The sequence below is a fragment of the Chelon labrosus genome (assembly GCF_963514085.1).
Source record: "Chelon labrosus genome assembly, chromosome: 10".
NCBI lineage: Eukaryota > Metazoa > Chordata > Actinopteri > Mugiliformes > Mugilidae > Chelon > Chelon labrosus.
In genome coordinates, this window is record NC_140360.1 from 3,553,778 (window position 1) to 3,581,671 (window position 27,894).

The 27,894-nt window shown below is 45.7% G+C and overlaps 1 protein-coding gene across 1 annotated transcript; it reads right to left on the minus strand.

The window, feature by feature from the left end:
* Positions 1 to 55: 55 nt before the first annotated feature.
* Positions 56 to 27,786, minus strand: plxnb1a (plexin b1a). Its single transcript, XM_084553208.1, has 35 exons — positions 26,885 to 27,786; positions 26,149 to 26,388; positions 24,774 to 24,956; positions 22,633 to 22,761; positions 20,510 to 20,610; positions 20,298 to 20,430; positions 19,827 to 19,983; positions 19,624 to 19,732; positions 19,143 to 19,251; positions 18,097 to 18,861; positions 16,452 to 16,550; positions 16,226 to 16,348; positions 15,815 to 15,908; positions 15,547 to 15,716; positions 14,774 to 15,118; positions 13,286 to 13,422; positions 12,678 to 12,851; positions 11,718 to 11,955; positions 11,396 to 11,638; positions 10,449 to 10,625; positions 10,211 to 10,359; positions 10,001 to 10,101; positions 9,699 to 9,916; positions 9,362 to 9,540; positions 9,201 to 9,267; positions 8,225 to 8,371; positions 6,642 to 6,816; positions 6,373 to 6,561; positions 5,281 to 5,453; positions 3,989 to 4,149; positions 3,331 to 3,478; positions 3,064 to 3,128; positions 1,754 to 1,829; positions 1,442 to 1,516; positions 56 to 1,117 (listed from the first exon to the last, which is right to left on the minus strand). The coding sequence occupies exons 1-35, from the start codon at positions 27,749 to 27,751 to the stop codon at positions 1,013 to 1,015; spliced, it is 6,621 nt and encodes a 2,206-aa protein (XP_084409334.1). The 5' UTR covers positions 27,752 to 27,786; the 3' UTR covers positions 56 to 1,012.
* Between the last annotated feature and the right edge of the window lie 108 nt (positions 27,787 to 27,894).

Sequence of the window (27,894 nt, forward strand, 5' to 3'; positions counted from 1 at the left end):
GTGCAAGCAACAACCGCAGCAATTTTCATCCAAAAATGGCCAAAAATTGCTGCAGTTGTTGCTTGCATCATCACAACATCCTGTTTCGGCCGTGTTGTTTCGGCGATACATTTTCGGCCGAAAATGGCCCGAAAGTGCATTTTCGGTTTCCGGCCGAAAATTTTCGGTGCATCCCTAAATAAAAGAAAGGCAGACTGGAAGCTTTTACAAAGCACTTGTCTTCAGTTGAGACGACTAGAAACCAGCAGCTATGAGTTACAGCAAAACTGTTGATGAAGCTCAAAAAACAAACAAAAAAAAACAACTGTTAACGTCCAGTACCAGCTAATTAAACTCAAAAACAGAGTAAGACTTGGGTGAAGGATTTAAGGAAGCTAAAAGCAGAGTGGAAACATCCTTCAAGATTCAATAAGCGGCGTCAGTGTGAGTTTATCCTCGTACGTAAGACTTGACATGTTTCGAGTCCCCCTTCTTCGTTGTTTCGTCCTCCAGCATTCTTAGATTTGTCGTTCCTCGGCGGACACTTACAAGCCTTGTCCCTTTAAACTCGAAGCGGGAATGTTCCACAAGAAAACATCCATTAGAAAGACAAAAAAAAAAAAAAGATCTCTGTTCATATCGTGTCTCCCTTTATGATGAGAATCAAACAACATGAGGAATCCTTCAAAGATATGTCAAAGTTCAGGAGACGTTTCTTCGTTTTGATGTGCTCCATGTCGCATTCCCGTCAACGGTACGGTTTCCTTTAACTCCCAGTGTGAGGACGTCTGGGAATTTCAAGTGAGTCTTACAGTACCTCCTCGGTGCAGCACAGGAAAAAGTAGCAGTGATCTTCTTAACATGATCACCAAAATTCACTCAGTACGCGCCACAATATTCCTCCGGCGTCTTTTCTTTATCTTAGACAGAAAAAAGTTTGGTTTTTTTCGTAATGAGACGTCAAGAAAAAAGTTTTTCCAACAATGTCTTCTCTTCAAGGATAAAGGAGTAAAAATCCATCCCGACGTTGTGGTCATAGGTCCGTCACCTTGTTTTCTACGGCGGCGGCGATCTGCTGCAGCCTGTAGCCGAGCTGCATCTTCTGAGCTGTGGCGTCCTCTTCCAGGGATGTGATGATCTGACAGAAGATGGGTGAACAAACGTTAAGTATATTTTTTTAGATTTACATTGACCATGGAATCACTGGCTCCTCCTTGCTGCATGTGTCACGTCACGAAATCTCATCTGATCCGGAGGTTGTGTGGCTAAGTTACAGCATCAGTTACCAAACTCATGTTACTTGCAAACACTGATGTGAGAAGCTTTTAGTCTGTCAATGTCAATGTTAACCTAACACCGTACTGTAGTATCTACAGAGATTCAATGGTATGAGCAAGGAGACTGTACTGAAACAAACCTCAGAACATTCTTTACAACCCAACGGACAGGTGGTGGCACTTACTTGATCATAGTATTTGTTGATGTACTTGTAGAGTTCATGTAACGCCACAAGACAGTTGACCTCAGCGGAGTAGTTCTGTGTTGAGAGAGTAAAAATAGAAAGGTGAACAAACGTCAGCGGCGGGAAGCTGTTAAAAGCTGCATCAGTTGCCGTTAATATTTCATTTCACACTCCTCATCCAGCTTGTTATGCACACGCCCGGATGGAGGTCCTGAAATGATTTATGTGTTCCACCTTTGCCTAAAAAAAAAAAAGAAAAAAAAAAAGAAAAATTGTACTGCTAAATGGTGAAGACAAGAGCGGGTAACGTACACGAGAGAGTTCAGCTAGAGATGAGTTCATCTCCTGGTCACTGGCTGAGATGGTCTGTCGGATGTCTGCATAGTACCTGGAGGAAGAGGAGGGAAGAGAGAAGAACGAGGCTGAATTAGAAAAGACAGAATGAACGAGAGGAATAACTTTCTTTTCTTTGCTGCAAGTTTATAGTTTTACAATTAATGCACGACATTTTGAAGCTGAATTTAACGCAATCCCACGACAAACAAAGCAGCCACAGCTCATTATAACTCCACACCGCCTGCAGAGCATATTATGTGAAGCTGCTATAATTCATGCTAAAATATGCACTGATCAGGCATAACATTATGACCACATTCCTAATATTGTGCAGGTCTCCCTTGTGGTGACTCATCAGAGAATGGACATGGGCCTTCTGAGGGTGCCCTGTGGTGTCTGGCAACAGAATATTGTTAGTGGGGGGCTTTGAGGGGAGGATCCTCTGTGGATCATCCCACAGATACTCGATCAGTTTGGGATCTAGTGAATTTGGAGGCCAGGTCAACAGCTTGTGCTGTTCTTCATGTTTTTTTTTTAGTTGTTCCTAAAGCGTTTCTGTGTGTGTGGATGGAGGTTTTAATCATTACAACATAATATGTAACTCCTGGTTTCAGAAATTCCTGGTGCCGCTTAATGAGGAACTCCAAGTTGCAGAAGTTTTCTGTTTCCGCATAATCAGACACTTCTGGTTCCAGACGTTTCTGGTTCACCATCATTTGGAACTCATTGTCAGAAGTTCCTGGTTCTACGTAACCAGGAACTCCTGGTGTCAGAAGTTCTTGGTTCTACATAATTAGGATCTCCTGGTTTCAGAAGTGTGGATGTGTGGATCAAGGAGTGTCATTGCTATGGGGTGGGGGTGCCTGGTCTGGTCTAGGTGGGTGCTATATGTCTAAGTAACATCCACATGAATGAATGCTAGGTCCAAACATCATTAATTTCATTTCAATATGATGAGTCCATGGAGGAAGTAATGTGCATACATGCTGCTTTTATGTTCATGGCACATCTCTAGTGTCTAATGGAGCTTTAATGTATCACCAGCGTAACGTGCAGGGTTTAATGTGCAGCAGACAGTAGTTAGTGTAGCAGTCTGCTTCCAGACCATCCATGCATGGAAGCCTTGCGGGCTTAGTCTACCCTCTGTCTGGCGCTGACAGATTGTCCGAGGCCCCGCTCTCTCTCTCTCTCTCGCCTTCCCTCCTTCCCTCCTTCCCTCCTTCCCTCCCTCTCGTAGTGTTTTTTATGCCTGGGGTCAGTGGGGCGACCGGCTGCCATATTCTTACCTCTCCACCATCTGTTTGTAGCGTGGGATGTCTCTGGCGTACAGCAACTTGTTGATGGGAGAGTCCTGAGCAGGGAAGAAGCAGCGGAGAAACGTGTTCTTAATATAGAACAGATAATGGGGTAAAAGGTTGTTTGACTGAGCACTGGGTGTGTGATTGAGTTACAGCCACCTTGCTAGTATGAGATTTATGTACTTTGATATATTAATCGCTAGATATTATTGTTTAATTGGTGTAGAATAATAATCTGGGGGTAGGCCGGCTCACCCGTCCCAGTTTGTGGTCAGCGATGGTGCAGGAATCCATGAACGTTTGGGCGATGACGGACAGCACGGCATCCACGTGGTCCGAGGTCTGCACGTCGAAGATGAACTGCGGGTTCTTCAGGATGTTGATCCAGAACCTCAGCGGTAAGCTGTTTTGGGGGCAAGACGAGAAAAATCATGATCAACGGTACTGATGATGATTATTATTGAGCATAACAAACACGTTCACGCTTCCAGCAAACTCTGGTGCCTCTGGTTCAGTTTTTTTGTGAAGGTATAAAAAATTCAGCTGAACTCTGTGGCGTGGAGTTTGTAGAAGCTGGTTACCGCGGTTACACATGCTGTAAACAGCGAGTAACTTCCTATGATCAGTGGGAAACCATTTCATTGGTTGATGTCTTGGATGCATGCATATTTACTTCTCCTGTGGTTTTAATGTTGTGGCTGATATGCGGTGTATATATGTATATATAACTGCTGTCCATATGTTCTGTGTGGGTAGGCTTTGCTGACGTTCTTAAACCTTTGGATGAAATTCCCCTTGACGCATGTTTATAGTTTTTCTCACATGGCGGCCCACCAGGAGTTGGCCCGCGACCCTCCCCTGGCTTCCAGCCCTGTCTCCTGACGTCTTCTGTAAACTGCTGCTGCCAGGTTACCTGTTGGTTTTCCAGATGTGGATGGTCTCCGGGTCCGAGATGTTGTGCAGCAGAGCCTGCTCATCCAACAGGTCGAAAAAGTACTTGACAGCCAGAGGTACGGGACGACTGGTGCTGAGGATCGCGGTGAATAAATCGTCCACGAACTTCTGCAGCGTGCCCTGAGACAAAGCAGAGATGGGGAGAGCAACCATAAGACTTTAGGTGTTTACATGCCGGAGAAAAGAAGTTCTTTAATAGCCCTAATGTTGTCTTGATGATGAAATAGACATTCAAAAGATGATTCTGGTTTATACCACAATGCTAACTCATTTTAAGTTTGATTTTAAGTCTGCCTGAAGATAAACACAAACTTTAACCACTTTAAAGCAAAGACTGTATAAAAAGTGGACGTCATGACAGCTTCTTTAAAAGTGACTGTCTGCAGTATAGGTCATAAGCTCCACCCCCTCCATGTTAGTGGATGGAACGTGGGCTACACTAAAACACTAAAGTACACGTCAAAAACATTTTTTCTTTATTTTTCTTTATTAAGTTAATTTTAGTTATTTGACGCTATAGCAAACGGGATGTGACATCATGATGATTGACATTTGCCATGACAACCGCTCCGTGAGAAAAAATAAATACATAAATAAGTACAGTGTATAATCCAACATCTCTTTGTAACTGGTGGAGATACAGCAAAGGGGAGCGCAGTTTTAACCAATCACCAGTGAGTCTGGAGGGAGTGTTAACGGATCACAGATAAATCGATAACGTGGCTCCACTCTCAGACAGCACTGCTCAGACTCTGGCACCAAACTCGCAAGATGGGAGAAGAAGTTGTCCATTTTTTTTTCCTACAGTCTCTGCTTTACCAGTCTAACTTGACTCCACAGCGCCCCCTGCTGCTTTGGAGGCAAGTTACTCAAAACACCTCAGCATCAGCAACTAGCAAGACAGCTGTATTTGTTTCTGAAGCATAATGTGATGTAAAAATATTATTATTTTTGAATTTTCTGTAGAGTACTCTGGAGGTTTTGTGTATCCTTCTGATAGTGTCTGATAATTCAGATGTACTTTATCTCGGTATCTGAACCTATAACATCTGTGAATATCACACCTTGAATCACATTCTCATACTTGCTGCTGGTTTATCTACCGTGAAGATTCCCAGTTTGCTGCCTGGAGGCAACTCAAAGGTGAAAACACTTTTTTTTATTATTACTTTTATTAAATTTACAGTAAGCACACAAAACTAATTGGTTAGCAGCCCCTCCATCATGATCATCCAGGTGGCCGTGTGTTACCTTCATGGAGAGCAGCCGTGTGAGGTAGATCTCGGGGATGGCCTTGGCCCGCTCCCCTCCTCTCTCCCTCATGCTGCCTCTCCTGTGTTTGGGCAGCTCGGACTCCTCGCTGGCTTTTACCAGATGCCAAAGCCTCACGCCTCCTTCATCCCCGTCGTCCAGCATGGGGGTCTCTGAGGAAGGGGAGGGGGGGCAAACAGTCAGATGAATACGGCTGCAAGCCCAGGTAAAAGTGCATAAGGCCACTGTTTTAAAAAACTAAAGGTGAGGAATGTGAGAGCTGTTTGACTATGTTCAAGTAAACCGGTGTTCAAAAATTTAAACATAAAATCTCTTCATTAATCACTGTGTTAACTTCAATCCTAAATTTGCTTAAGGATGCACTAATATTTAAGCTAGTTTTACAGCTGCAGACGCTTCGCTTTAACACTTCATCGGGTCTAGTGTAAACTAACAGTAAACATATGAATACATAGCCCAACAGTGACCTCTGCTGGTCATTTAGTATCTATGCATCCATCTACAAAACACATGCCTGTATGAAAGGCTGCACTGATCAGTCAGCATTATGCAGATATGATGCTTGTCCACACTTCCCAACATACAGTATGATGATGGAAAATGCAGAACAGAAACATCCTTTTAATTTTAATATCTTAGAAACAAGAAACTCTACCAGTTGCCCTTGTTTCAGCTTGGTTTCCGAACAATAAAAGCTGAAACAGCCCTCTTCGTGCACCTTGAAGGCAGTCCCTACCTATGACTCCTCATATTCATGTCTCTTTGGTAAGTGTTGCAAAGTTCAGGCTAAAAACCCAGTAAAAAAAACCTTTAGAAGCTATTTGGATGAAAGGCAAAATGTCTTTTATTAAGAATCCCTCCAAGTCTAGTTGCCCTAGTTTGGGTTTTGGATAAACCACGACCTGTATGATTAAGAACCTTCACAATAACTAAAAACTACTCGTCTTTGGGTTTTAACCTCTTCTGCAGTAAGAGACTTCATGAAATTGAGGTTTTTATTTGTGTTTATATTAAAATAAATGTATCTGTGGATATAATGTGCCTTAAATCCAATTAAAAAACCGGACTCACTCTCTCCGGGCATGTAGTCGTGGCTGTCGTGAAGGTGGTGTTTGCCATTTCTGGGGACGAGGGCCACCGTCGCTCCGTCTGGGACCTTGTAGTGCTGCAGCGTGTTAAGGCGCTTCCACGAGCCTTGCACCACCGACGTCAGGTCCTCATCTGACAGGATTAGGTGACCCCCAACTCCTGCACGCCACTCTGGAAGAAGACGTGTTCATGTTCAGCCTACGCTTCCACGCATTGTTTCAGCCTATCCATAAACACTTGACCCGACTTACCAAGATGCACCGAGTCAATGTGCGGCCTCTGAGAGAAGGATGTTCCTTTCCAGGTTTGTTCCAGAAGCTTCTCCTTCACTTGGGTGATGGTGTCGCAGTCGAGCACCTTGGCAGGGACCGTCTGCGTGATGGAGCCTCCGCCGGCAGCTGCAGCCGGCATCACGACGTTTAGAGTCTGCACAGACGTACAGGAACGGTGGTTAGTGACGGCAGAGTTGAACTGGGATACATCAAAACACCAACAGTGTGAGGAGTTTGTCTGAGTGCCCGCAGCGGTAAAAGTCATCAGTAAGTCATTTACTTTGACTCATTACACCCCCTAGCGTTTCCAACAGGTTATTACTATCGCGGTTATTTCTGTCTTCCTCAAATTCTGGCAACTACCAACAAGACAGGACACAAAACAGAAGAAAGAATCATGTTCACCGAAGACGCAAAGTGAATTACTGAGTATTTCTGTTGAGTATTTCTTTTTTGCGAACAAGTAAAGTCAAGGTGAAGAAGTATGACTTGATTCATTTGGAGACATTAAAGTTGTGTCTCGCCAGGAAGAGCCTCTGGTAACACGTCATTTGGATCATTCCTTCTCCCATACAGAGAAACAAATACCTCCGCATGCAATTGGACAGTCCAACAACCAATCAAATGAGCAAATTCAACTCTGCAACGCTCAGATGACGTGCCGTCATTCTTTCGTCTGTCACAATATAAAGATCTTTATCGGAGCGTAATCAGTTCCAGACTAGATTTACAACTAAGTTTTATGGGTGAGGAAGTCGGTCTGGCTTCCTGGTTGTAGCAGTCTAAATTGAGACTGCTTTATAGTCTATGCACTCTTCATACCTTCTTCATCTCCTCTAACAACAGGGTCCTTTTTCTTTTGGTTAGTACAATGTTCTTGGACCGGTTGCGCCACCGTTCCCATCTCTTGGGGAAAGCTACCGTTAAAAACATCTCTTCCGTTATGCACTTCATATTTTGCTGTAAATCAAGCCTTAGTTTTCAAGAGGGGTTTCGATTTAGGAAGCCTAGACGCCGGTGACGACTTTGGACCACAGGAACTTTTTATAGATCCAATAACTGCTGGAGGAGGAACCCCGTTTTTGGTCTGCACTGCAGGGACTGAGGAGGATGACAAAGTTTGTACATTTTCTTTTTTTATAGTAGCTCCTGCTTTGGTGTCAGTACTTTCCCCAAGAGGAACCCTTAGTGACACAGGTGTGTCCTGATAGGTCAAACACGTGAATAAATAAATAGCTATACTTAATATCTAGCTAGCTAGCTATAAAAGAAAAGAAGTAGAAGCTTCAGAATCATGGTTCAGGTGGTAGAGTGGCTTGTCCACTGATCGCATGTCCTCCACATGCTGAAGTGTCCTTTTACAAAACATTGAACACGACAAGGTCAGCACCTAGCATGGCAGCTCTAATGCCGTCGATAGCTGAGTGTATCTGTGACTGTAGAGCTAACCGTTAAGGAAGAAAAGGGCTTTATAAGAGCAGACCATTTCCCCAAATATGGAAATGGTCTCCACAACATTAACACTGCTTACATGCGACATCATACAGTGTGTGTGCTCTAACCAGTGTGCGGTACTCCACGTCCTCTCGTAGAAGCCGGTTGTCATTCAGTGTGTACTTGGCTTTTCCCGTCACAGCGTCCACAGGTCCCTTGTCCACCTGGTGCTTTATTGCTCTGAACAGCATGTAGAAGGACTCCCCAGCTGACTCCTGCACAGGGAGAAAAAAATAAAGAAAATTAACTCAAGGGTTATTCCAGGACCAGGGGGTCTCCCTCACCTCTGAACGATCAGGACATTTTATTTAAACTGTGCATCTTGTTTCTAACTTGATTAACAGATGCAAACTGTGAACTATGAAAGCTCAGAAAAAGAGTTGTCGTTGCTCATCAGGCTGGAAAAGGTTATAAGGCCTATAAAAGACCAACAAAGATCACTCCATAATAGTCTGAGAGGTCCCAAAGGAACCCAGGAGAACTTCTAAGCAGCTAAAGGCCTCTCTCTCATTTGCTAATGTTAATGTTGATGAATCCACTGAACAACCATGGTGTGATGGACAAAGACACTGCTCTCCAAGAAGAACATTTCTAAACATCATGTGGACGAGCCAGAAGACTATTGGGACAATGTTTAGTGGACAGATGAGACCAAAGTAGAATAGTTTGGTTTAAATGAGATGAAACAACACTGCATCATTCCAGCATCAGAACCTCATCCCTCCATCAAACACGGGGGTGCTAATGTCCTGGTTTGGGCCTGTTCTGCTGCATCTGGACCAGGACGGCTTGAACATCACTGATGAACCAATGAATTCTGAATTCTACCAGTGAACTCTAAAAGAAAATGTCAGGACATCTGTCCATGAGCTGAATGTGAAGAGAAACTGGGTCATGCATCAAGAGAACGAGAACCAAGAACACATGTGGTTCTACAAAAGAACGGTTAAAGAAGAACAAGATGAATGTTTAGGAACGGCCAAGTCAAAGTCCTGACCTTAATGCAACAGAAAGCAAACACACAAGTATAACATCTCAACATACCCTCAGAAAGGTGAAGAGACAAATGGACATCCAGTTTGTTAAGAGCTTCTCCACAACCGATTCAGTTCTGTGGGAAAGAAAATTAAAAGTACACATAAGCAATCTGTGTACAACAAACATCTCTAACTTGCGACCAAAGATGACCTGAAAATCCCCCTCACCTCCTCAGCATGAGTTTGGGATTCTTGGCCACATATTGCTCGACTAGATCGTTCAGCAGCGTCTTCAGGATGTCTGTGAAGTACTCCAGTTTCCCGTGCAGGGCTACAGTCAGCAGAGAGGCCACGTAGGCCCGATCCCGGGGGGAAAATGTCCGCTGGACCTCGAGAGTGTGAATGAACTGGGGAGACAGAAAAGAGAACACAAATGATGCTAGTTCTGCTTTAACATCCTGATACTGAATGGTTCCATGGGTGGAAATAGCTCCCAGGAAGTAAGATGGTGTTTTATGAATGACTTGAACACTTAAAACAAAACATGTATGAGCTGCTGACTGACCTTGGTGAGAAAGAGTTTACTGTTGAGCAGGTTGGACAGCTGGACCAGCCCTTGCTCCACCGTCTGCCTGCGACTCTCCGGAACGTCCAGGTCTCGCCTCAGTGGCGACTCCTGGTGGCCCGGGAAGAAAATGCGCTCGGCGTACGCCCGGTAATCGTGGAAGGGAATCCCTGAGCCCACCAAGTCACTGGACATGTCCATCATCTCGGTCATCAGGTCTGAGAGAGAATAAACGTCTCAGTTTTGTCTCATTCTGAGGAGACGCACCGTCTTAAAGCTGGCAGCAGAAAAGTGGATTGTACCTGTGAACTCCTTCTTGCAGCGGTCCCTCACGCTGGTCTCCAGGTTCTCAAGTTGGATCTGCACCTTCTTGTAGTCCCTCATGGCTTGTTTGCTCTTTCTCCTGATGAACGACGATGATGCATGGACAACATTTAGATAACGATATAAAGAAAAGGATGTGTACATTGCATTTTGTTAATTAAAATAATGTAAAACCAAGTGTTGTATACCTGTATATGAACACTATGATGAGCACGATGAGCGCCACTATGGAGGCTCCCACCCCGACTCCCACCTGAGCCTCCAGAGGAAACGTAGACTGCGCCTGGCTGTCGTACTGAACTCTGCCCAGGGAGAAGTTCAGGTTCCCCATTTTCACCTGGAGAGCAACATTTTTTTTTAAACAATAAAAGAGGGAGAACCAATCTGGGGTAAACTGCAGAGCCGTTCCCGGCATCGTTTACTCACAATGAACTCGGGCAGGCTGTCCATGCCGTCCAGCCTCTTGCCTCCCGCGGCTGAGGGCTGCTGGGCCGGCGGTTCGCAGTACAAGTGGCTGTGTGTCAGGGTTTTCACTAAACACACGCCGTCCCCTATCCGAGCATCCACCTCGTGTTTGGAGATGGCCAGATCCAGGTTCTCCCCCTGAATGTTTAGTGGACAGATGGGACCAAAGTAGAATAGTTTGGTTTAAATGATGTTTGGAGATGAAACAACACTGCATCATTCCAGCATCAGAACCTCATCTCTGCAATGAAACATGGGGGTGCTAATGTTCTTGTTTGGGCCTGTTCTGCTGCATCTGGACCAGGACAGTTTGAAAATCATTGATGCACCAAAGAATTATGAATTCTACCAGTAGAAATGAGCAGAATGTGAAGAGAAACTGGGTCATGCAGCAACACAACGTGCCCAAGAACACAGTGGTTCTACAAAAGAACGGTTAAAGAAGAACAAGATGAATGTTTAGGAACGGCCAAGTCAAAGTCCTGACCTTAATCCAATAGAAATGTTGTGGAAGGACCTGAAGCAAGCAGTTGATGTGAGGAAACCCACCAACATCTCAGAACTGAAGTGGTTCTGTTCTGAGGAATGGGCTACAATTCCTCCAAGCTGCTGTAGACCACTGATCAGCAGCTACCAGAAACATTTAGTTACAAGGAGGTCACAGCAGAGACTGGAAACAAGGCCATCTTCCTGTTTAGAGATGACTAGATCCAGGTTCTCTCCCTGGATCTAAAGATAAACAGCACGACTTTCCTGAAGGTTTAAAGACCATTTCTGACGCAGTTTGAGGTCAGAGCTGTCCTTAAATCTGGGGACGGGTCCATGACCTCCCTTTTACAAGTTAAACGCCACCTGAAGCTGAAAAGAAAGGAGTCATGTCCGGTTCGTGCAGATTCACCGACACCCACCTCGACAGAGATGATGCTGCCGGGTTTGTGGTGGTACGGTTTGCTGGGGTCGTTGAGGTTCAGCGGCGGGATGTAGGGGTCGAGCTGGTAGCTGAAGGCTTCTTTACCCACGGCGCTGAAGTCAAAATGGAGGCTGTCCAACAGGAAGTGAACTTTGACCCTGGCCCCTTTTGCGCTTTGACTCACGTTCGGGCTCGGACACAAGATGAGGGAGGAGCTGTTCACCGTGCAGCGGGACTCAACCTGAGGGAGGAAACATTGAGTGTGTTAGGTGAAGAAAACAGACTGCGAGCATTTTTCTGCATCCTTCACATAAAGCCACCTGTCTGACGCGACAGAGCGTTCCCTCGGGGCAGTCGGCCTCTGGAACGATGCGCCTCCATCTCTTCAGGCGACCCCGGTGATCCTGTAGTCCGCTCAGTCCTCCTTCATTCTTCCTGCCTGTGCTCCTCCTCCTCCTCCTGGGAGGGAGGGTATCATGAGGGCTGAGGGTGACTCTCATTTTCGGCTCTTGAACAACATCCAGGTTTTGACCAGACACTCTGATGATTCTGCCTCCGCTGCAGGAGAAAGAAGAGGATTACTTTGGTATTAATTACCTGATGGATGTATTAGAGTTAAGTTAGAAAAAGACCTGGAGGTTTATTGATTACAAGGCTCTTGTAGTTTTAGACTTGACAAATGATATATATATATATGTATATACACCGATCAGGCATAACATTATGACCACCTTCCTAATATTGTGCAGGTCTCCCTTGTGGTGACTCATCAGAGAATGGACATGGGCCTTCTGAGGGTGTCCTGTGGTGTCTGGCAACAGGATGTTCTTAGTGGGGGGGCCTTTGAGGGGAGGGGCCTCTGTGGATCATCCCACAGATACTTGATCAGTTTGGGATCTAGTGAATTTGGAGGCCAGGTCAACACCTTGTGCTGTTCTTCATGTTTTTTTTTTTAGTTGTTCCTAAAGTGTTTTTGTGTGTGTGTCTGTGTCAGGCTGCATCCTGCTGGGGATGGCTGCTGCCATCAAGGAGTGTCATTGCTATGGGGTGGGGGTGCCTGGTCTGGTCTAGGTGGGTGCTACATGTCTAAGTAACATCCACACCAATGAATGCCAGGTCCAGAAGTTTCCCAGCAGAACACTGAATTCTCACAATTTCGTCAATGGTATTCACTTCTCCTGTCAGTGGTCATAATGTTGTGGCTGATTAGTGTATTATGCTATTTTGATAAAGTCATCATACGCTAGTATTTTTACGTGAGTACATTTTACGTTTCGCACCTGAAAAAGCTTTTGGACGGAGCAGCCTTCGTGATGTTGGGGTTGGGGGTGTAATGATACACCAAACCCTGCAGGTGTCGCTCCGCCCCACCAAACCGCACCGTGATGCTGTGCTCTCCCGTTCTGTTGCTGCCTCTGGTCAGACAGCTGATCTGATCCTCCTGGATGTCCGACCTGGGCAGAGGAGGCACCTTTTTAGATCTGAACCAGCCTTCTACAGCAAACTCATATTAGTTCAGGGGCCACAGATTTGATCTCAAGCAGGCCGGACCGGTAACATACCATAATAACCTATAAATGAAGACATCTCCAGATGTTTCCCTTTGCATTTAATGAACTATCCTTTCACAAAAGGAAAATAAGTGCAATTTCTGCACTTTGTCATCTGCTGTTTAGTTCTGGGTCTCAGTCTTACTAAAAGAGTGCAACTACTAATGGACAAATTAGGAATAGCAGATATTTTAATTGAAAAATTGCAATTAATGTCTGCAAATTCATTCTGCAGTCCAGACTGGACACTCTGGCCGGCCGTTTTTGTCCCGCAGGCTGTATGTTTAGACATTTATCTCTTTTTATTTTCATTTCATGATCCCATCAGAGAGACTCACACCACGCAAGGCACTCCTCCGATCAGGACGCTGACTTCACTCGGGTGCCCGGTCCTCAGCTGCTGGCCTCTGATGGTGAGAGACGAGCCTCCCGCCTTGGGCCCTCTCTGGGGGAAGACGCCGCTGAGTGCGGGATCCTGCAGACGGAGAGTCGGGAGAAGACAGATAAAGCATGACGCGCAAAGATGCACGAGACAAAAGAAAAGAAAAAGTCCAATCAATAACCCGATACCGAGGGCGGGGTGATTTATCGGGAAGATAAAAAGGGAACACCGGGGAATTCTGGGAAACGCTAAAAGGCTGCCTCACAGCCAGCTAGTATAACAATTAATCTGCATGTCACTGGGGCCAATTAATTAAGGCGGCCGTCAAAGCTCCAGTCCTTTCACTGCTGCTGTAAAACAAGCAGACGACTTGTTACGTTATTGTACCGCAGCGGTTGACTTGCATCTCACAAGGAACACTTTCAAGTGAAGCCTAATTAACAAAAAGCCACAGGGGAGATGCCGTTTCCTTAACGGGCCTGAAGTCTTATTTGAGAGAGAGGTTCCTTCTTTCTCTTGGGTGACGTTTGTGGCTGATTCTTCTTCGTCTTGCTGCTGACGGATCAAAGTTGCGTTGCCTTCTCACACAAATGAGGCATTTCGGGATCGGTGTCTGAAAACATACCGCGGGACTCTCCCTCTCAGCGAGGTCTCGGCCCTTCTGTTCTTGGTCCACACCCAGGAGCGATTACTGCTCTCTCATTTGTGCAACTGAACCAGACTCAGGGGAGAAAACACGCCAGGGTTCAAAGTAAGCGCACTGCAAAAAATAAATTAAATCTAACCAAGATGAAATATCTGAAAACCAAGGCAAAATATTCTTGTCGTTTTGATTCCAGGATAATTCTAGGCGGGTTTTGGGTTAGAGCGTTTGGCTCCCTTGAAGTGTTTTGTGATTTTCTTTCTGGTTCTCAGTTCAGTTAACGATTAAAATGAGAACTAGCAAAACTCCAAAGGTTTTAGATGGGAGTTAGAATTTCTTATTATAATCTGTTAACAAATTAAAAACAGACAATAAGCAAATGCAGTGTATTGTTTTACAGTCAGCAAGCCCATAGATGAAATACGGTCCAGAGCAATGACAGTACTGACAGTACAGTCACACATATTGCGACTGGAGTCTTTTTTTACAGTGTGCTGCCCCGTGAGCTGGGTGTGAAAATACCCCAGAGACCTGTCTTTGTTTTCAGATCTGCTTGTTTAGCTTCTGCATAGTTACACAGTGTTGCAGGAGATTCTGCAGATAATAAAAGTGTGTATGGGCACTTAAGAGAGCAGGTTACATTTGATTTAATGTCATGCATGCAAGTAACCAAACTTCACAGGTCCACAGAATTTTTTTTAAACTAATTTTACGTGTGCCTGTACAGGTTGTATTATGTTCTACTTTCTACCTGCTTCCTTCTTGTGTGATTCTTAACACACTGACTGTCGCTGCGGTTACCTGGAAGCTGAAGACCTGAGCGGACAGCCCGAGCCCTCCTCCCCTCACCGCGACCGAAGCCTGGCCTTTCTTCTCCTTTCCGCTGTCTGTGGTCTCGCACACTATCCTACAACACGCAGACACAAAACGGTTAGAAAAAAGACGGGCAAAATGAGGTCTTGTGCGTTTTTTCTGACGAGCTGAGGACACTTGCCTCGAGGAGACCTCGTATCTGCTTCGGATGACGCTGCAGGGGACGCCCGCTACGGAGACGGAGCTCTCGATGTCCTCGACCCTCTGGCCGAGGTTAGAGCCTGAAATAGTCACGACCGTCCCTCCCTCTACGGGGCCGGACACTGGGTCCAACTGAAACACGAGAACTTGATGTGATTGAGATGCACCGCGTGATGATGACATGCACGCACATCCAGACAGAAAGCACCGAGATGATTCCTCAGATACTGTTACAGTAGGACATGTCTGTCTACCAGGCATGTAGAGTAACGATACCGTGAGCTCATAGTGCAATATGAGTATTATTATAAGTTTAACTGAAAATGCAGGGTGAAAATATCTTTTATATGCTTCAAACTCAAAATCAATGCCACATCATCCCCTTCCAGACCAGGAAGGAAGTGGGAATTCCAGAAAAGGACAATAATTAATAATCCAATTATATGTGCTTTAGTCTCTTCTTCTAAAATTTGAATCGTTATTGATGCCGTATACATTTAAACTGAACTGAAGAGTCGACTATAAGACGACGACAGACACTGTTCCACAGAAGCTCTTACGTAGTGGATGACCGGTGCAGGACAGGTGTGTTGGACCTCATCGGTGCAGGAGTCCCTGTAAACACAGCGAGAGCGGGCGGCCCCCCCACACCACACACAGCCGTACTTGTGGTCGGCCGTACGACACCGGCTGCAGTCGGACCTCCCCACCGAGCAGTTGAACAGAGTGACTGAGGCGAAGAAGAAGAAACGAAAAGGGTTTTAAGATAAATAAACGCACAACACATTAACTTTCCGTAACGCCGTAAGTGCCCCTCCTCCGCCTCACCGTGCAGATCCTCGGCGCTGTCGATGAGGAAGTTGTTCTTTCTCCTCACGTTGATCGTGGCCGGGTACTCCTCCATCGACGCGGAATACACGTACTGAATGAAACAACGACAGCGGTGGTCAGCAGTCAAAGCGGCATCGACGTGAGTATGAGCCGACGTTATGCAAAGCCACGTGCAAAGCAGTTGGAGTGTGTATCCAATTACCTGCTTTACCAGAGCTAATATCACACATCTAGTGCAAACACAAAAGTAGGCAATCAAAAAGACGGCACTTCATTGATTTCCGTTCACGTGGCAAGCCACTGGTTTATTGGTGTAACGCGCCGTAAGTCGTGGCCTACACTTTTTGTTGATTTGCAGATATTGGGTTTACTCCGTTAGGCTGAGACAGCTTCAGACAGATTCCTGACCTGGTGCGGCTGACAGGTGATAAAGAAGACCGATGGCTGGGTGGCATCCGGATCCACTGAGGCCTCCACCACCACTGACCGATTCTCAATATCCAGCACGCACTCGTAGTCCAGCTTTTCGTCCTGTTTAACAAAAACAACCACATTTAGATCTACCACGTGCCACTGTCCCTTTGCCTCACGACCTTGAAGCTGCAGCCAAACAGTCGTCCTTCAGCTGCATTACCTGAAACAGGTTCAGGTGCTGTCCCACCAGAGTGATCTTCCTCTCCACATTGACGGGGAGGAGAGAAGAATTCTGAACTTTCTCCACACACGGGCACTCCTGAGGACACATCACAAAACATGACGAGAAATGTCTGTTCACGGCACGTTGCAACCATAATTTATACTGTATACATCTGGATTCTTTTCTAAATCTCTAATTTACTACTGCGCCCACTGTGCACGCCTCATTCATAAATCATGGGGGATTTACATGTGGTTGCTCCCTGCTGCTGAGACAAGTGGAATTAAGGTGAGGAGCTGCTGTTGTGCAACTAAAGTCTGGCTTATGTTTCCTTGATTTTGACAAAGTCTGTGCAGACACTGTGCAGGGGGGCGCCTCATATGAACATTCCTCTAAACCAAAACTTTAAGCTAGCTACCATGCAACAGGGTGGATGGCATTCTCGTATACCTTATTATAACTTAAATGCCAACAAAATGTGCAAAAAGAAGCAAAGGGTGACACGAAACCACACCCCAGCAATGAAACATAAGACGTGCAGGACAAAATTAAATGAAGTATGAACAGAGATGGCAGGTAGGTTGGAAAATGCCTGTTAAATAATGGTTTGTTTGGGGGGCAGTTAGCTGAGCATAAATTCTGGACGCAGGACCAACAGCTGGTTCTTCGTATTTGCAAGTTTGATGATGTTGTAAAATAGTGTGAAATCATGGGAGTTGTTGTCTCCTCTGACGTTGCTGATAAAAACCTGAGTCTGATGTGACTCAGGCAGAAATCTCACGGACGAGGAAATGTTTTGAAGTTTAAATCATGTCCTAATCTGATGTAACAGATTCAAATACTGTTAAACTAACGCAATAGTATGGTAACACTGTGTTTTGTGGCATTGCAACGATTGCCCAGTAGCTACAGTGACTAGAGGGGGTAAAGAGGACAAGACCCCATTGAAGTATGAATGGAGAGACAAGGTACGTAGCTACCCCTGAACTTGTAGGACGATATGTCCTACACTGGAAAATGCAGTTATCCTTTTCTTGTTTTTTTTTTTATCTTTTAAGAGTTAAATGAGTCAATCAGCACCTTTCACACATTGTCTGTTATATATGATGGAGGCAGTTAGCTTAGCATAAATGCTAGCAGTGCTAACGGCCGGGCTGGCTAACTGTATGAGTGCTGTTGTTGCAAGGTTTCCCCGGAAGTTACAGCGACTAGAGGAGGTAAAGAGGACAAGACCCCAACTGAAAGGCCCAAAATCTACATAAAATTGTTGATTTTTGGAGGTTTGAACCTTGTTGGAAAGATTTGGGACAACGTACTTCAAGTGTACACATCAATAAAGTATGTAACATTACTCTAGTGGGTTATTTTAATGTAGAAATGTCACTTAATGCACCTTTAAGAGAGCTTGTGAGGTGTTGGCGTGTGGGTTTTGTTATTTTTAGACACATATACGCTAGCAGCTTTTTCCCCCCAAACAAGCTATGATATCTGGTGCAGCATCACGTCACACAGACAGATTAGAGAATGTTATCATTTTTCTCCGCTTGCTGACGGCAAGACGGCAAAAAAGACGTCTAATTTAAGCAGCTTCTTGAGGCGACCGGAGCAACGTTTCAGCTCCGAGCGTGGCCTCTGCACTCACCCGGAAATAAGAACCAGTCGAAGAATCAGACTGGAAATTTGCTGAGGATTCGGGGTTGAGGTCGGTATCTGTTTCGGGTGACTGTGTAAGGATGAATGGATGAACCACAGGTGCACCCGTAGCAGAGTCCACCTCGGCTTTTCCGTCTGGCTTCTCCCACTCATCCAGCCCCGACGGAGATGAGTCATTCTCTCCTGAGGTGGCTACGGGAAATGCTTCCTTGTCGTCACTGAGGTCTACTTCGCTGGAAGAGGTTGAGCTTGTGCCAGAGGTTGAGCCCAATGTGTCACCAGATGGCTCTAAATATCTCAGGCGAGAATCTACTTGGCCACTAGTGCTGCTGGGTAATGTAGAGTGGGGGGTTTCATCTGAGAAACTAAAGGTGTCAGCGTCCTCATCCTTTGAAAAACCTCTGGTGGTGCCTTCAGCTCCCTCCTCATCATAGAGGGCCCCGCCTAGGGTAGTGCCATTAGTGCGTATGGTCGTGGCCTGGGTAGAGTTCCTGACAAAGGGAGAAGTTGTGGCCGGGGCAATTGGTGCGGTGGACTCAGCATTAGGGGGGTTGGTGGGTGGTGTCACTGCGGTGGTGGTGGTGGTGGTGGTTGAGGTGGTTGAGGGGACAGCTGCTGTGGTCGGGGCAGATGTCTCTGTGGGTGGTGGATGTGTTGTAGTAGGGGCTGCTGTCGTTGCAGCAGTCGGGACAGTAGGAGGTGAAGGGGTCAGTTTTCTGGTGGGTGGTGGGATGATGGGTGTGGGGGGTTTGAACTTGACGATGGAGAAGAGCGAGGAAACAAGCAAGGGGAGGAGAGGATGAGAAAAAAAAAAGAGGAGGGGGAGACAAAATTAGGATATAAAGGAAGGGTATGCAGAAACATTCAAAATTAACTCAAATGATATAAAATGAATGGTAAATAAAAATGGGCAATATGAAGGCAAGCAGAAAACTCATATGTTGCACAAAGCAACAGGATAAACGCTCAGCAGGACAAGCCTCCTGCTTTTCCCTTAAATGCATTTCCCAATTCTCGGTGTTAACGCTGACTCACATTTTGATTGTGGATGGTGACTCCCTGGCTGCAGGTGTGTTTGTGCGTGCAGACATGTTGGTGGATGCACCAGTTACACCCCCAGCGACTGCTAACACACCCTTGGCATCTAGCAGGTCATAAAGTAGAACAACAAAGCAAATCGTGTTAAAATGAATGCTAGATAAGCCGATATGACAACAATCCAACATGCTCTGTTGACCTAAACCTGTTATCTACGCTTTGAATGATTCTGAAGTGCAACTGGGAAGAACAGCAGAGTAGTTTGGACTTGCACAAAATGAACAACAGCTGCATTATCACATTTGAATATGTTAGTCATACGAAAAATATGCGAAAGGAAACTAAAATGTCATATTTTTTTTTCCAAAGGTAACAAGCTGAAAACACCTGCTAACATAAAATCTGTTTTCAGGTCAGGTTAGTTAATGGGTTGATTGATAACATATGTGTGTGTGTGTGTGAGAGTGTGTATACTCACGGCCTGCGTCCAGACAGCTGTTGGACCAGGCTGCAGTTGTAGAAGGTGAATTCCGTCTCCGCCACGGTGACGTTAACGAAACGCAGCGACAGGGTCACCATCACAAACTCTGCACCAGAGCAAAACCGAGTTGTCAGGAATACGCATATACACGTTAGCAGCAGAGTGCTCAAGTAGGGTGCAGCTTCTGACCGTACACTCACCATCTCCGTGGCTAATGGGGGGCAGGCTGCTGGCATCCGGGGTGGAGCATATCACACCCGAGGTAGTGACCAAGGCAGGAGTTTCTGTGTCCTGGAAGAAGCAGGAGTAGGCCTCGTCTTGTTTTAGACTGGGGAGGCCGTCTACTGACACTGTGATCTGAGTGGAAGCACACACATTGACAAGAAGGAGTGAGGAACAGCAAAGTGAACTCCCACAGAGAGCTTAACTCAAGATTTGTATATAAAAGGGCATGCAACACAATATTCTGTTGCATTGCTTTCCCTTATCCAAAGAACGCTAAAGAAAGGCTTCTTCTTCATGGTCAAACAGTCTCCTCCAACGACTCTCCATCAGAGGGTCTGGGTTTAGAACTGAAGACTTAGATGAAACTCTACAAGTCCAGTCGCCTTTCTTTCAGCGTTTTTTTGGATATTTCAGCCCCTCCCCCGACTCTCCCCCCCCTGCATTACATCAGTTTCCTCCCCGCGGCTGATGTTGTAGAGGCTGAGGTGCTGGATGCCGAGGCACTGCTGCGTCTGGTTGAAGCTCCACAACCACTGGCCCTGCACGGACCCTCGCTGGCACTCCCACCGCTGCCCACAGCTGAAATACCACAGAAACGTCACAGGTAAGACATCAGGAGCAGTGAGGACTGCTTTAACGCGAATGCACAGCGACTCACCGTCCCTCCAGGACACACCAACCACAGTAGGGGTCTTTGGCAGACAGGCAGGACTGACAGTCCGAGTGGTCGCCGCATTCTGCCACTGGACGCTTCTCCAACTGAAAATGAGAAGGGAGGGTTAGCGCTCAGTTAGGGAGGTGAATTAGGTCACTACTGGCTAAGAGAATGCCGTATCCATTGATGTAAACCGAGGAAGATGTTGCTGCATTTTTTTAGCTTTCATTTAAAAACAACTCTCCAGGTTGAATCCTGCATCGCTCAGATCATTCTGTCTCAGTCGATAACCTTGCGGTTGGCAGTTCAAAGAAATGTGACTCCATCATACAGCGATGATGGAGGACTTATAAAGCTCTTTAAACTCACATCAGAGTGCCTTGGATTTCATCTGATTGCCAGCCACGATGGTAAACTTACACACAAGGAGAGTACACTGAATGACCTTTGCTTTATTATTTACTGTACTAACCCTAACCTTAAACTCCCAGTCTGATTCTAACCCTAACCCTAAATCGCATCCTGATGACCATGCCATTATTTTAAGTCGGTCTTCCAATTTTTATTTATTGTTTTGGTGTTTGCAAGAACATTGTCAATGGCGCAACAATATTAAACTAGCATTTCTAGAGGTCAGAGAGCTAACTAGATTACCTTAGTAGCTTGAATAACTTATATGGCTTATTTGTGCAGTTTGACTGATTGAACATTAGCAAACAAATATCCACCTAGGTATTTCTAGCGAGCTAGCCGAGCATTGAACTTAACTAGCCTGCTTTTGTCAGCCACTAATAACCATTTTAAAATGAATTAACTTAGTGTGTTGTTGTTATTATAGTGCAACTGAGTGCTTTTGTGGATAGTATTATTTTCTAATGATGCAGGTTTTCAGTAGGTAGATTAGCTTATCTTGTTGAGCCAACTTTCTGTTTCTGATTAGCCACAGTGCTACTCGTTAGCTCACGGCCACTTAGCTAGCTAGATGTGTAGCATGCTCATGACCGTGCCATTATCTTAAGTCTGTCTTTCAATTTTTATGTAACGCTCTCTTGATTTATTTATTTATTTATTCTTGGTGTTTGCACGAATATCGTAAATGGTGCCAAAATATTAAATAAATGTTTCTAGATGGCTAACTAGCTTATCCAAGCTAACCTATATGGCTTATTTTCACCTTAAATACATCTTAGCTTGCGTGAATGACTGACAAATCACTGTTCGACCTTTTTGGTCGTGTAGTTTGACAGTTTAAAATCAAATGAACTTTATTTATAGCTATATGTATGTGAGATTAACTGCAACTGTGTGCTCTTGTGGGTAGTATTATTCGCTAATGATGCCAGTTTTCATTAGGTAGACTATCTTAACATGTAGTGCTAACTTCCTGTTTCAGATTAGCCGCAGTGCTAATTGTTAGCTCACAGCCACCTAACTAGCTAGATGTGTTAGCCCATGTTGAGTCTACTGAGCTATAAAGTTAGCTAGCGGGGACAAATAAACTTCAGTCTGCTTACAATACACTATCAGTAGCTTTACACATTTAATGCTCGTTGAAATATTGAAATAGTTTTAGACATGTATGCTAAATGTAACTTGACATAGCAGCATTCAGACAACGCGTTCAGTGGTCTGGGTTTGGCTCAAGCCGTTCAGTGTATAGACTTGCAGCTCCGTCGTTCATCAGCATCTACAGCTTCCCACGCAAACACTCTGTAGGGAGTGTGCCGACACAATGGGGTCGGCCTTCTCTGATCAATACCATTGTTACGTTCGACCCTACACCTCGCGCACGCTGTTGTACCGATCACAGCGGGGCTAGTGACCTTTGACCTCGACAGCCAGCTGGCCTCTCTTGTTTTCATTTATCGTCTTTGCTTCTCATTCTTTTATCCTCTTTTTTATGAGAGGGAGACACAGCTTGAGGAAGTGTCAAAGCCTGAAAAACTTGTGACAAACGATAAATTGTCTGACAATGAATGACGAGCCTCTTTCCGTCTCGTGTATGGAGACATCTGGGCGAGAAGGCCGCGTCTGTTTTATACATCTGCTGAGTATTTTGAACAAAAAAAAAAAAAATACATGTCAAACAGAAACCTACGACCACTCTTCATTTGTTGTGGACTCACAGTAGTTTTGGTCATGATATAGATGTGTCCTCCATTTTGATCCAGTAAAAGGTCACTGTTAATCGGGGAGTTGGGATGGATTGTTGTGTTCGCGTATACTTCCACCACACCATCTTGACCAAGATATACCTGGGAAAGAAAAAAAACAGAAGTTATTACAGAAAATGTGGTAAATACGACATATAACAAATATCACTACCTTTGGATTCATATCTCCAGGATAGCATAGACAGACGAATGGCAGAAAAAGGACAACAACGCATAAGGAATACCTTCTTCAGCTTACAACTCAAACACAAATCAAATCACACTTGCACAGGATCGCAGTGGAAGTGGCCATGAATGTGATTACCACACAGTTAAATCTAATATGAAGCACAGGAAGACACCTCCGGCTTAAGTGATTCCCCGGCCTCCGTACTCTCATGTTACCTCATGTTAATGGCATCACTGTGGACAGAATGGAGAATCAGTTGTCCCATTAAGAGGATGCACTCAGCACGTAATGGCACGGAAAGCTGCTCCGCAATGCACGTTGGCTTCGACGCATTAATCCAATGCATTGTTTTGCATGTCAGGCTCCGTGTTTTTTCACATCTATCCTAACAATCAAGTGCCCTCATGAAAGCTGAATGTGTCTGCAAACCATTTCCTCCTGTCCATGCAAGAGCTGCAGGGATCTTCGGTCAATTCTGTATGAAGTCTACGCGAGAAATCGACACAATCCACGAATAAAAATAAAAAAAGCAACGAAAATCCACCCTCCTTCTTGCTCCTACAAAACATCTACTCAAATGTTTTCTCATTTCCCTGCTTTGTAATGGTTTTTCCAATTCCGACATGAGCTCCAGCTTCCAGTCGCCATAGTTTGAAGAGCACAGATAAACTCGGCTAGTGTTTTAGCAGCGTAATTACAAAACAAATCCCGACACACAAGTCTAAATGATTACAACGCTGCGGGACACTCGGGTACGGGTGCGCCGCGGGGTCTGCGTAGATCTCTTGCAGAAATATAAATCAAGCTTCATGCATCCTTGCTTTATGCTCATGCAACTTCTAGTCATGCAAAGTCTAGTCCACGTTCTCATCAAACTTCCAAAAATTTAAATCATTGCCTTAACTCCAGCAAAGCTCCACGTATAGATCTTGCAGACTACAGCTGCAAATGTTGCGTGACCATCTGTTGCAAACATACTACTGAAGTATTTAAAGTGGGTCGTCAATTGTCACCTTTTGCCCGTGACTGGAAGGAACTGATATGTAGTCCGGTATCTGGATGCTGTGGAATTTGTCCCGCTGTGATAGGATAATCCTGTTACAATAGCTTACTTCACATGGCTACATAGAGTACCGCTTTGATCTGCCACCTAAAAGTACTAAGTCTGGCTTGGCCTTACTCCCTCTCTTAGACGCACAGAGAAAGAAAAAACCCTGACCCACAAGACAAATACCTCACAGCAGAGTTATGTCGACAATCCTCTTATCTCGATCCTTTCATGTAACTATCACATCAATGCAGATGTTGTTCAAACGGTGGCGACACGCTTCGGTTTATTAGCAGCGGATGGAGCTCCAAAAAAAAACCAAAAAACTGAGGTGAGACCCAGATCAAGAATGGATCGTAGCCAATGCATTCCACCTCAGAAATGCACAGAGTCTCCAACAATCACATCAGTGCGGTGCGAAGAACAAAAAGCAAATGCATTAAGCATGGGATCATGACGGTGTGATATTCTGTTTATGTTGGAACGCTGCACATGTTGGAATGATGGGAATCTTGCAAGCAGTCACACAGTGATGAAGAAATATATGGGAGGTAGCGTAGATTTGGATAAAAAAAAAGAAAAAGAAAACATCCCTGGAGCTGAATTCAAATGTGTTATGTGGTGTCAGGTGTGTTTGCTTTGTTGGGCTATCATTCTTGGACAAGCCGACAACGGGACATTTAGACACAGTGTTAGGTCAGCCCTAACGCTTGTGTGACTGCAGTGAAGGAAAATTAGAACCTAGTCTTAATATGGAATTACCTAATGGTCCAAATATTTTCCTAGCAGTGGCGGTGGTGGTGGTGGTGAGTCAGGGGTTTCTTGTTGCCTCTCCCAAGGCCCTACAGGAACTGAGCATGTAAAAGTTTGACCTACCTTGTGAAGAGTTCCCCTGTCGTCTCCCAGGAAGGCGATGCTGTGCCCCTCTCTCACGCTGACGGCCACAGCGGTGAGTTGGGAGGCTGACGTCTCCCACACGGCTTTAGCTTCCAGCGGCGCCCGGCTCGCCATCGGACTCGGGGTGTGGTCAGAGCCGCAGGGATAAGCGTTCAAGGTATTCTGCAACGTTTGGTGAAACGGAAAGTCTGGTTAGCTGGTTTGAATAAGCTATCGCTGTCAGTTTGAGTTACAGATCATCCTCTTTATCTTACATTATGTTTATCCAGTTGCATTTGCAAAAACCTAGAGCTTTAGGCTAACAAGTCCATATTCCCATTATTGCACAAGAGCCCCTGAATCCTCTTAATTCGTTGTAAGAGGATTGCGCCATAGATTAAAGTAGACTCGTGCAGAGACAACCAACTTGCTCTTTTGGCATGAAAAAAAAAAAAAAACAACCGATCCAAATTATCTATCCCCATAAGTCTCCAAAGCTCTGGATCCAGATAATTGGCCGGGAATGAGGAAGTAGAGTAGAGTAGACATCTTATTTTTCTGCTAAGTTTGTTCATCAAGAAAACACTGTGGCATGGCGTTGTTGGAAGGGGATATGTGATCTAAAACATCTTTTTGTGTGCTACAACCTATCCTTCTATCCCCATGCTTCCATTTCCTCCTGCCTTTTCTCTCTCACTCCTCTTATGCCAGAGGGTTTCAAAAGAACTCCTATGCTTCCTTGTCAGAGCTCATTAAGCAGCTGCACCGATGATTCGGGGTTAGTTTGGTTTATAGATCTCTAACTATCCCATTAAACGCTCCTGAGGGCTGGCACGACCAGGGCGGCTGCAGGGCAGCGCTGGGGGGGTCCCTGGATGGCTGCTGCAGGGCAAAGCTACTCCTAAGGCATTTGGACGCTTGGGGCTTTTCAAGGAGGACATCATTACCAGGCTTCCATCCATCCATTCATCCATCCATCCATTATCTGTAAGGCACTATTTCTTCCTGTCAATTTAATGTGCGTGTTCCAGTCCTTCCTTGTTACTTGCCTGAACATCCGACATGTTTTGCCTTGCTCGGAACTCTTAAGACAGCCGAGTCAATATACTTGAGGTACAGGTAGACATTAGGGAATAACTCCTAATGATATATAGCTTTAATGTATCTACTATAAGGCCTGTATCCATGCAATAACAAGCATAGAGCAGCACAAAGCAGAAAACTCATCCTTGTTTTAACCCCGCAGCTACAAAATATTTGCTTTTCTTCTGGCAGAGGAAAGATCTGCTTCAGCACCGGGTTGATACGCATCCCTGAAACATTTAACACCCAACCCCAACCCCGCTCCTCCTTCCTTTATTCCTCATATCCTTACCCTGGGCAGGTTGGCACAGCTGGACTTGACATCGTATTCTATGTAGGCCACCTCTTTTCCCTCCACTTGCCCGTCCTCGGTGTAGCAGAGGTCGCGGGTTTGGTTGATGTGTCTGTCGAGCTCATCCAGAGGGTAAACGCACAGGGCCGAGGCGTCCGAGGGGCCGCTGCTTGTGGAGCCGCTCCGGGTGGAGAAGACCCCCAGCAGGTCCTCGCCTTGCAGGCCGGCACCTTGTCCCACCTGGTGCAACAAACGCACGGGGAAAACTCGGGAAAGTTACAACATAGATCGGAGAAACTGTGAGGCAAAACATATTCTGGAATATTTTGAGATGTTGCTTCCTGCACTAGGAAGTACTTCCTAGTAGTGGTGCCATGGTATCATATACACCAACTTGGTAAGATGTTATGACCTTTCATATGCACAATGCAGGAAAAATGGAAAAGGAGCATATTGTCATGGCCAGATGAGTTGGTGGGAGTGTATCCGAAATGATAGAGCTTGTAGGGTTCACCTTTAGGTAGTGGTGAGTATCTACCACGTGGTCCTGGTAGAGACAAACCTCGAACTGGGATTGTGCTAAACAACTCTGATGAATAGTGGTTCCACCTCAAAGTTTATAAGACTTAAAGGATCTGCAAAGGTGTTATGATAATCTACGTCTGGGCGGGTTGCCTATTAAAACCAATTTTAGGCAGAGGTAGTCATAATGTTTTGATTTAACACATTTAAATACCTGGGCCGCCTGGAGAAGGTTATAATTCCTGGTGGAAGACGATGCCGACTGGCACACGAGAGGAATTTCCACATATGAATAGTAGGAGGTGTCTTCCAGGCACACTCGGGCAGCATATGTCCGGTACTCCCTCGATGTTGACTTGATGTCGCGGCGGTAAAACAAGAAGTACACGTACGAGCGCCGAGTGAATGCCGTCACAAAGTGGTGGTCGTATTCCGACAGACGCCCGGCCACGGCTAGCTTGGCCGTCTCCTCGTAGGAAAAGACCGGTTTGGACGAAAGGTGGCGGGTGGAGATGGGCGGGTGGCTGGCGGTAAAGCCCCGACCCACGTACATCACCGTCTTCTCCCCTCCGTGAAGCTCTACCACCAGCCCCACGGTCGACACCGACGGCTCGTTGGCCGCCACGTACTGCGTGTCCACGGGCCTCTCGGTGGAGAAGAGAACCTTCTTGATTGAAGCCAGGCTGCGTTTCTGGCAGGTGCCCTGGTGAACGCTGCCGCACGTGATCAGCTCCGAAGCCTTTGGATTCACCAGCAGTAGTTTGTTGTGATTACTGGTTCTACTGGCATGAGGGCAGTTGGATTCGGTGACCGGCGGAAGGCAGTCTTTGCTGTCGATCACGGGGCCGGTCGTCTCCTCTTGCTCGAGCCGGAGTCCGTCGGAACCGTCCAGCTGGAAGAGGTGGTCCCTGGCCCCCACGTACACCGTCCCCGCGGAGGGATCCGGGTGGAGCACCAAGTGCTGGAATTCAGTGTCATTGCGGGAAAACCGGGGGTAGGGGCGACCACGAGCAGCGGCGGCAAAGACGATGAGGATGAAGAGCCAGACCAGGGTTGAGTTTAAAGCCTTCCCATGTAGCATGGCAAATACTCTGAGGAGGAAATAAAAAGGAAGGGTTAGAGGCCTACACGGGCAGATGTCTGGGGTTAAACATCAACATTTAATAAGAGTAAAAGCTGCTTTCATATAGTTCAGTACCGTGCAAGTTTAAGAGTTTAAGAGGG

Coding starts and splice junctions, on each gene's coding strand:
- plxnb1a (XM_084553208.1), bottom strand. CDS start 27,751: ATGCTACATGGGAAGGCTTTAAACTCAACCCTGGTCTGGCTCTTCATC. Junction 15,717..15,814: donor CAGCGCCGAGGATCTGCACG/GTGAGGCGGAGG, acceptor TCTTCGCCTCAG/TCACTCTGTTCAACTGCTCG. Junction 1,517..1,753: donor CTCTAGCTGAACTCTCTCGT/GTACGTTACCCG, acceptor CTCTCAACACAG/AACTACTCCGCTGAGGTCAA.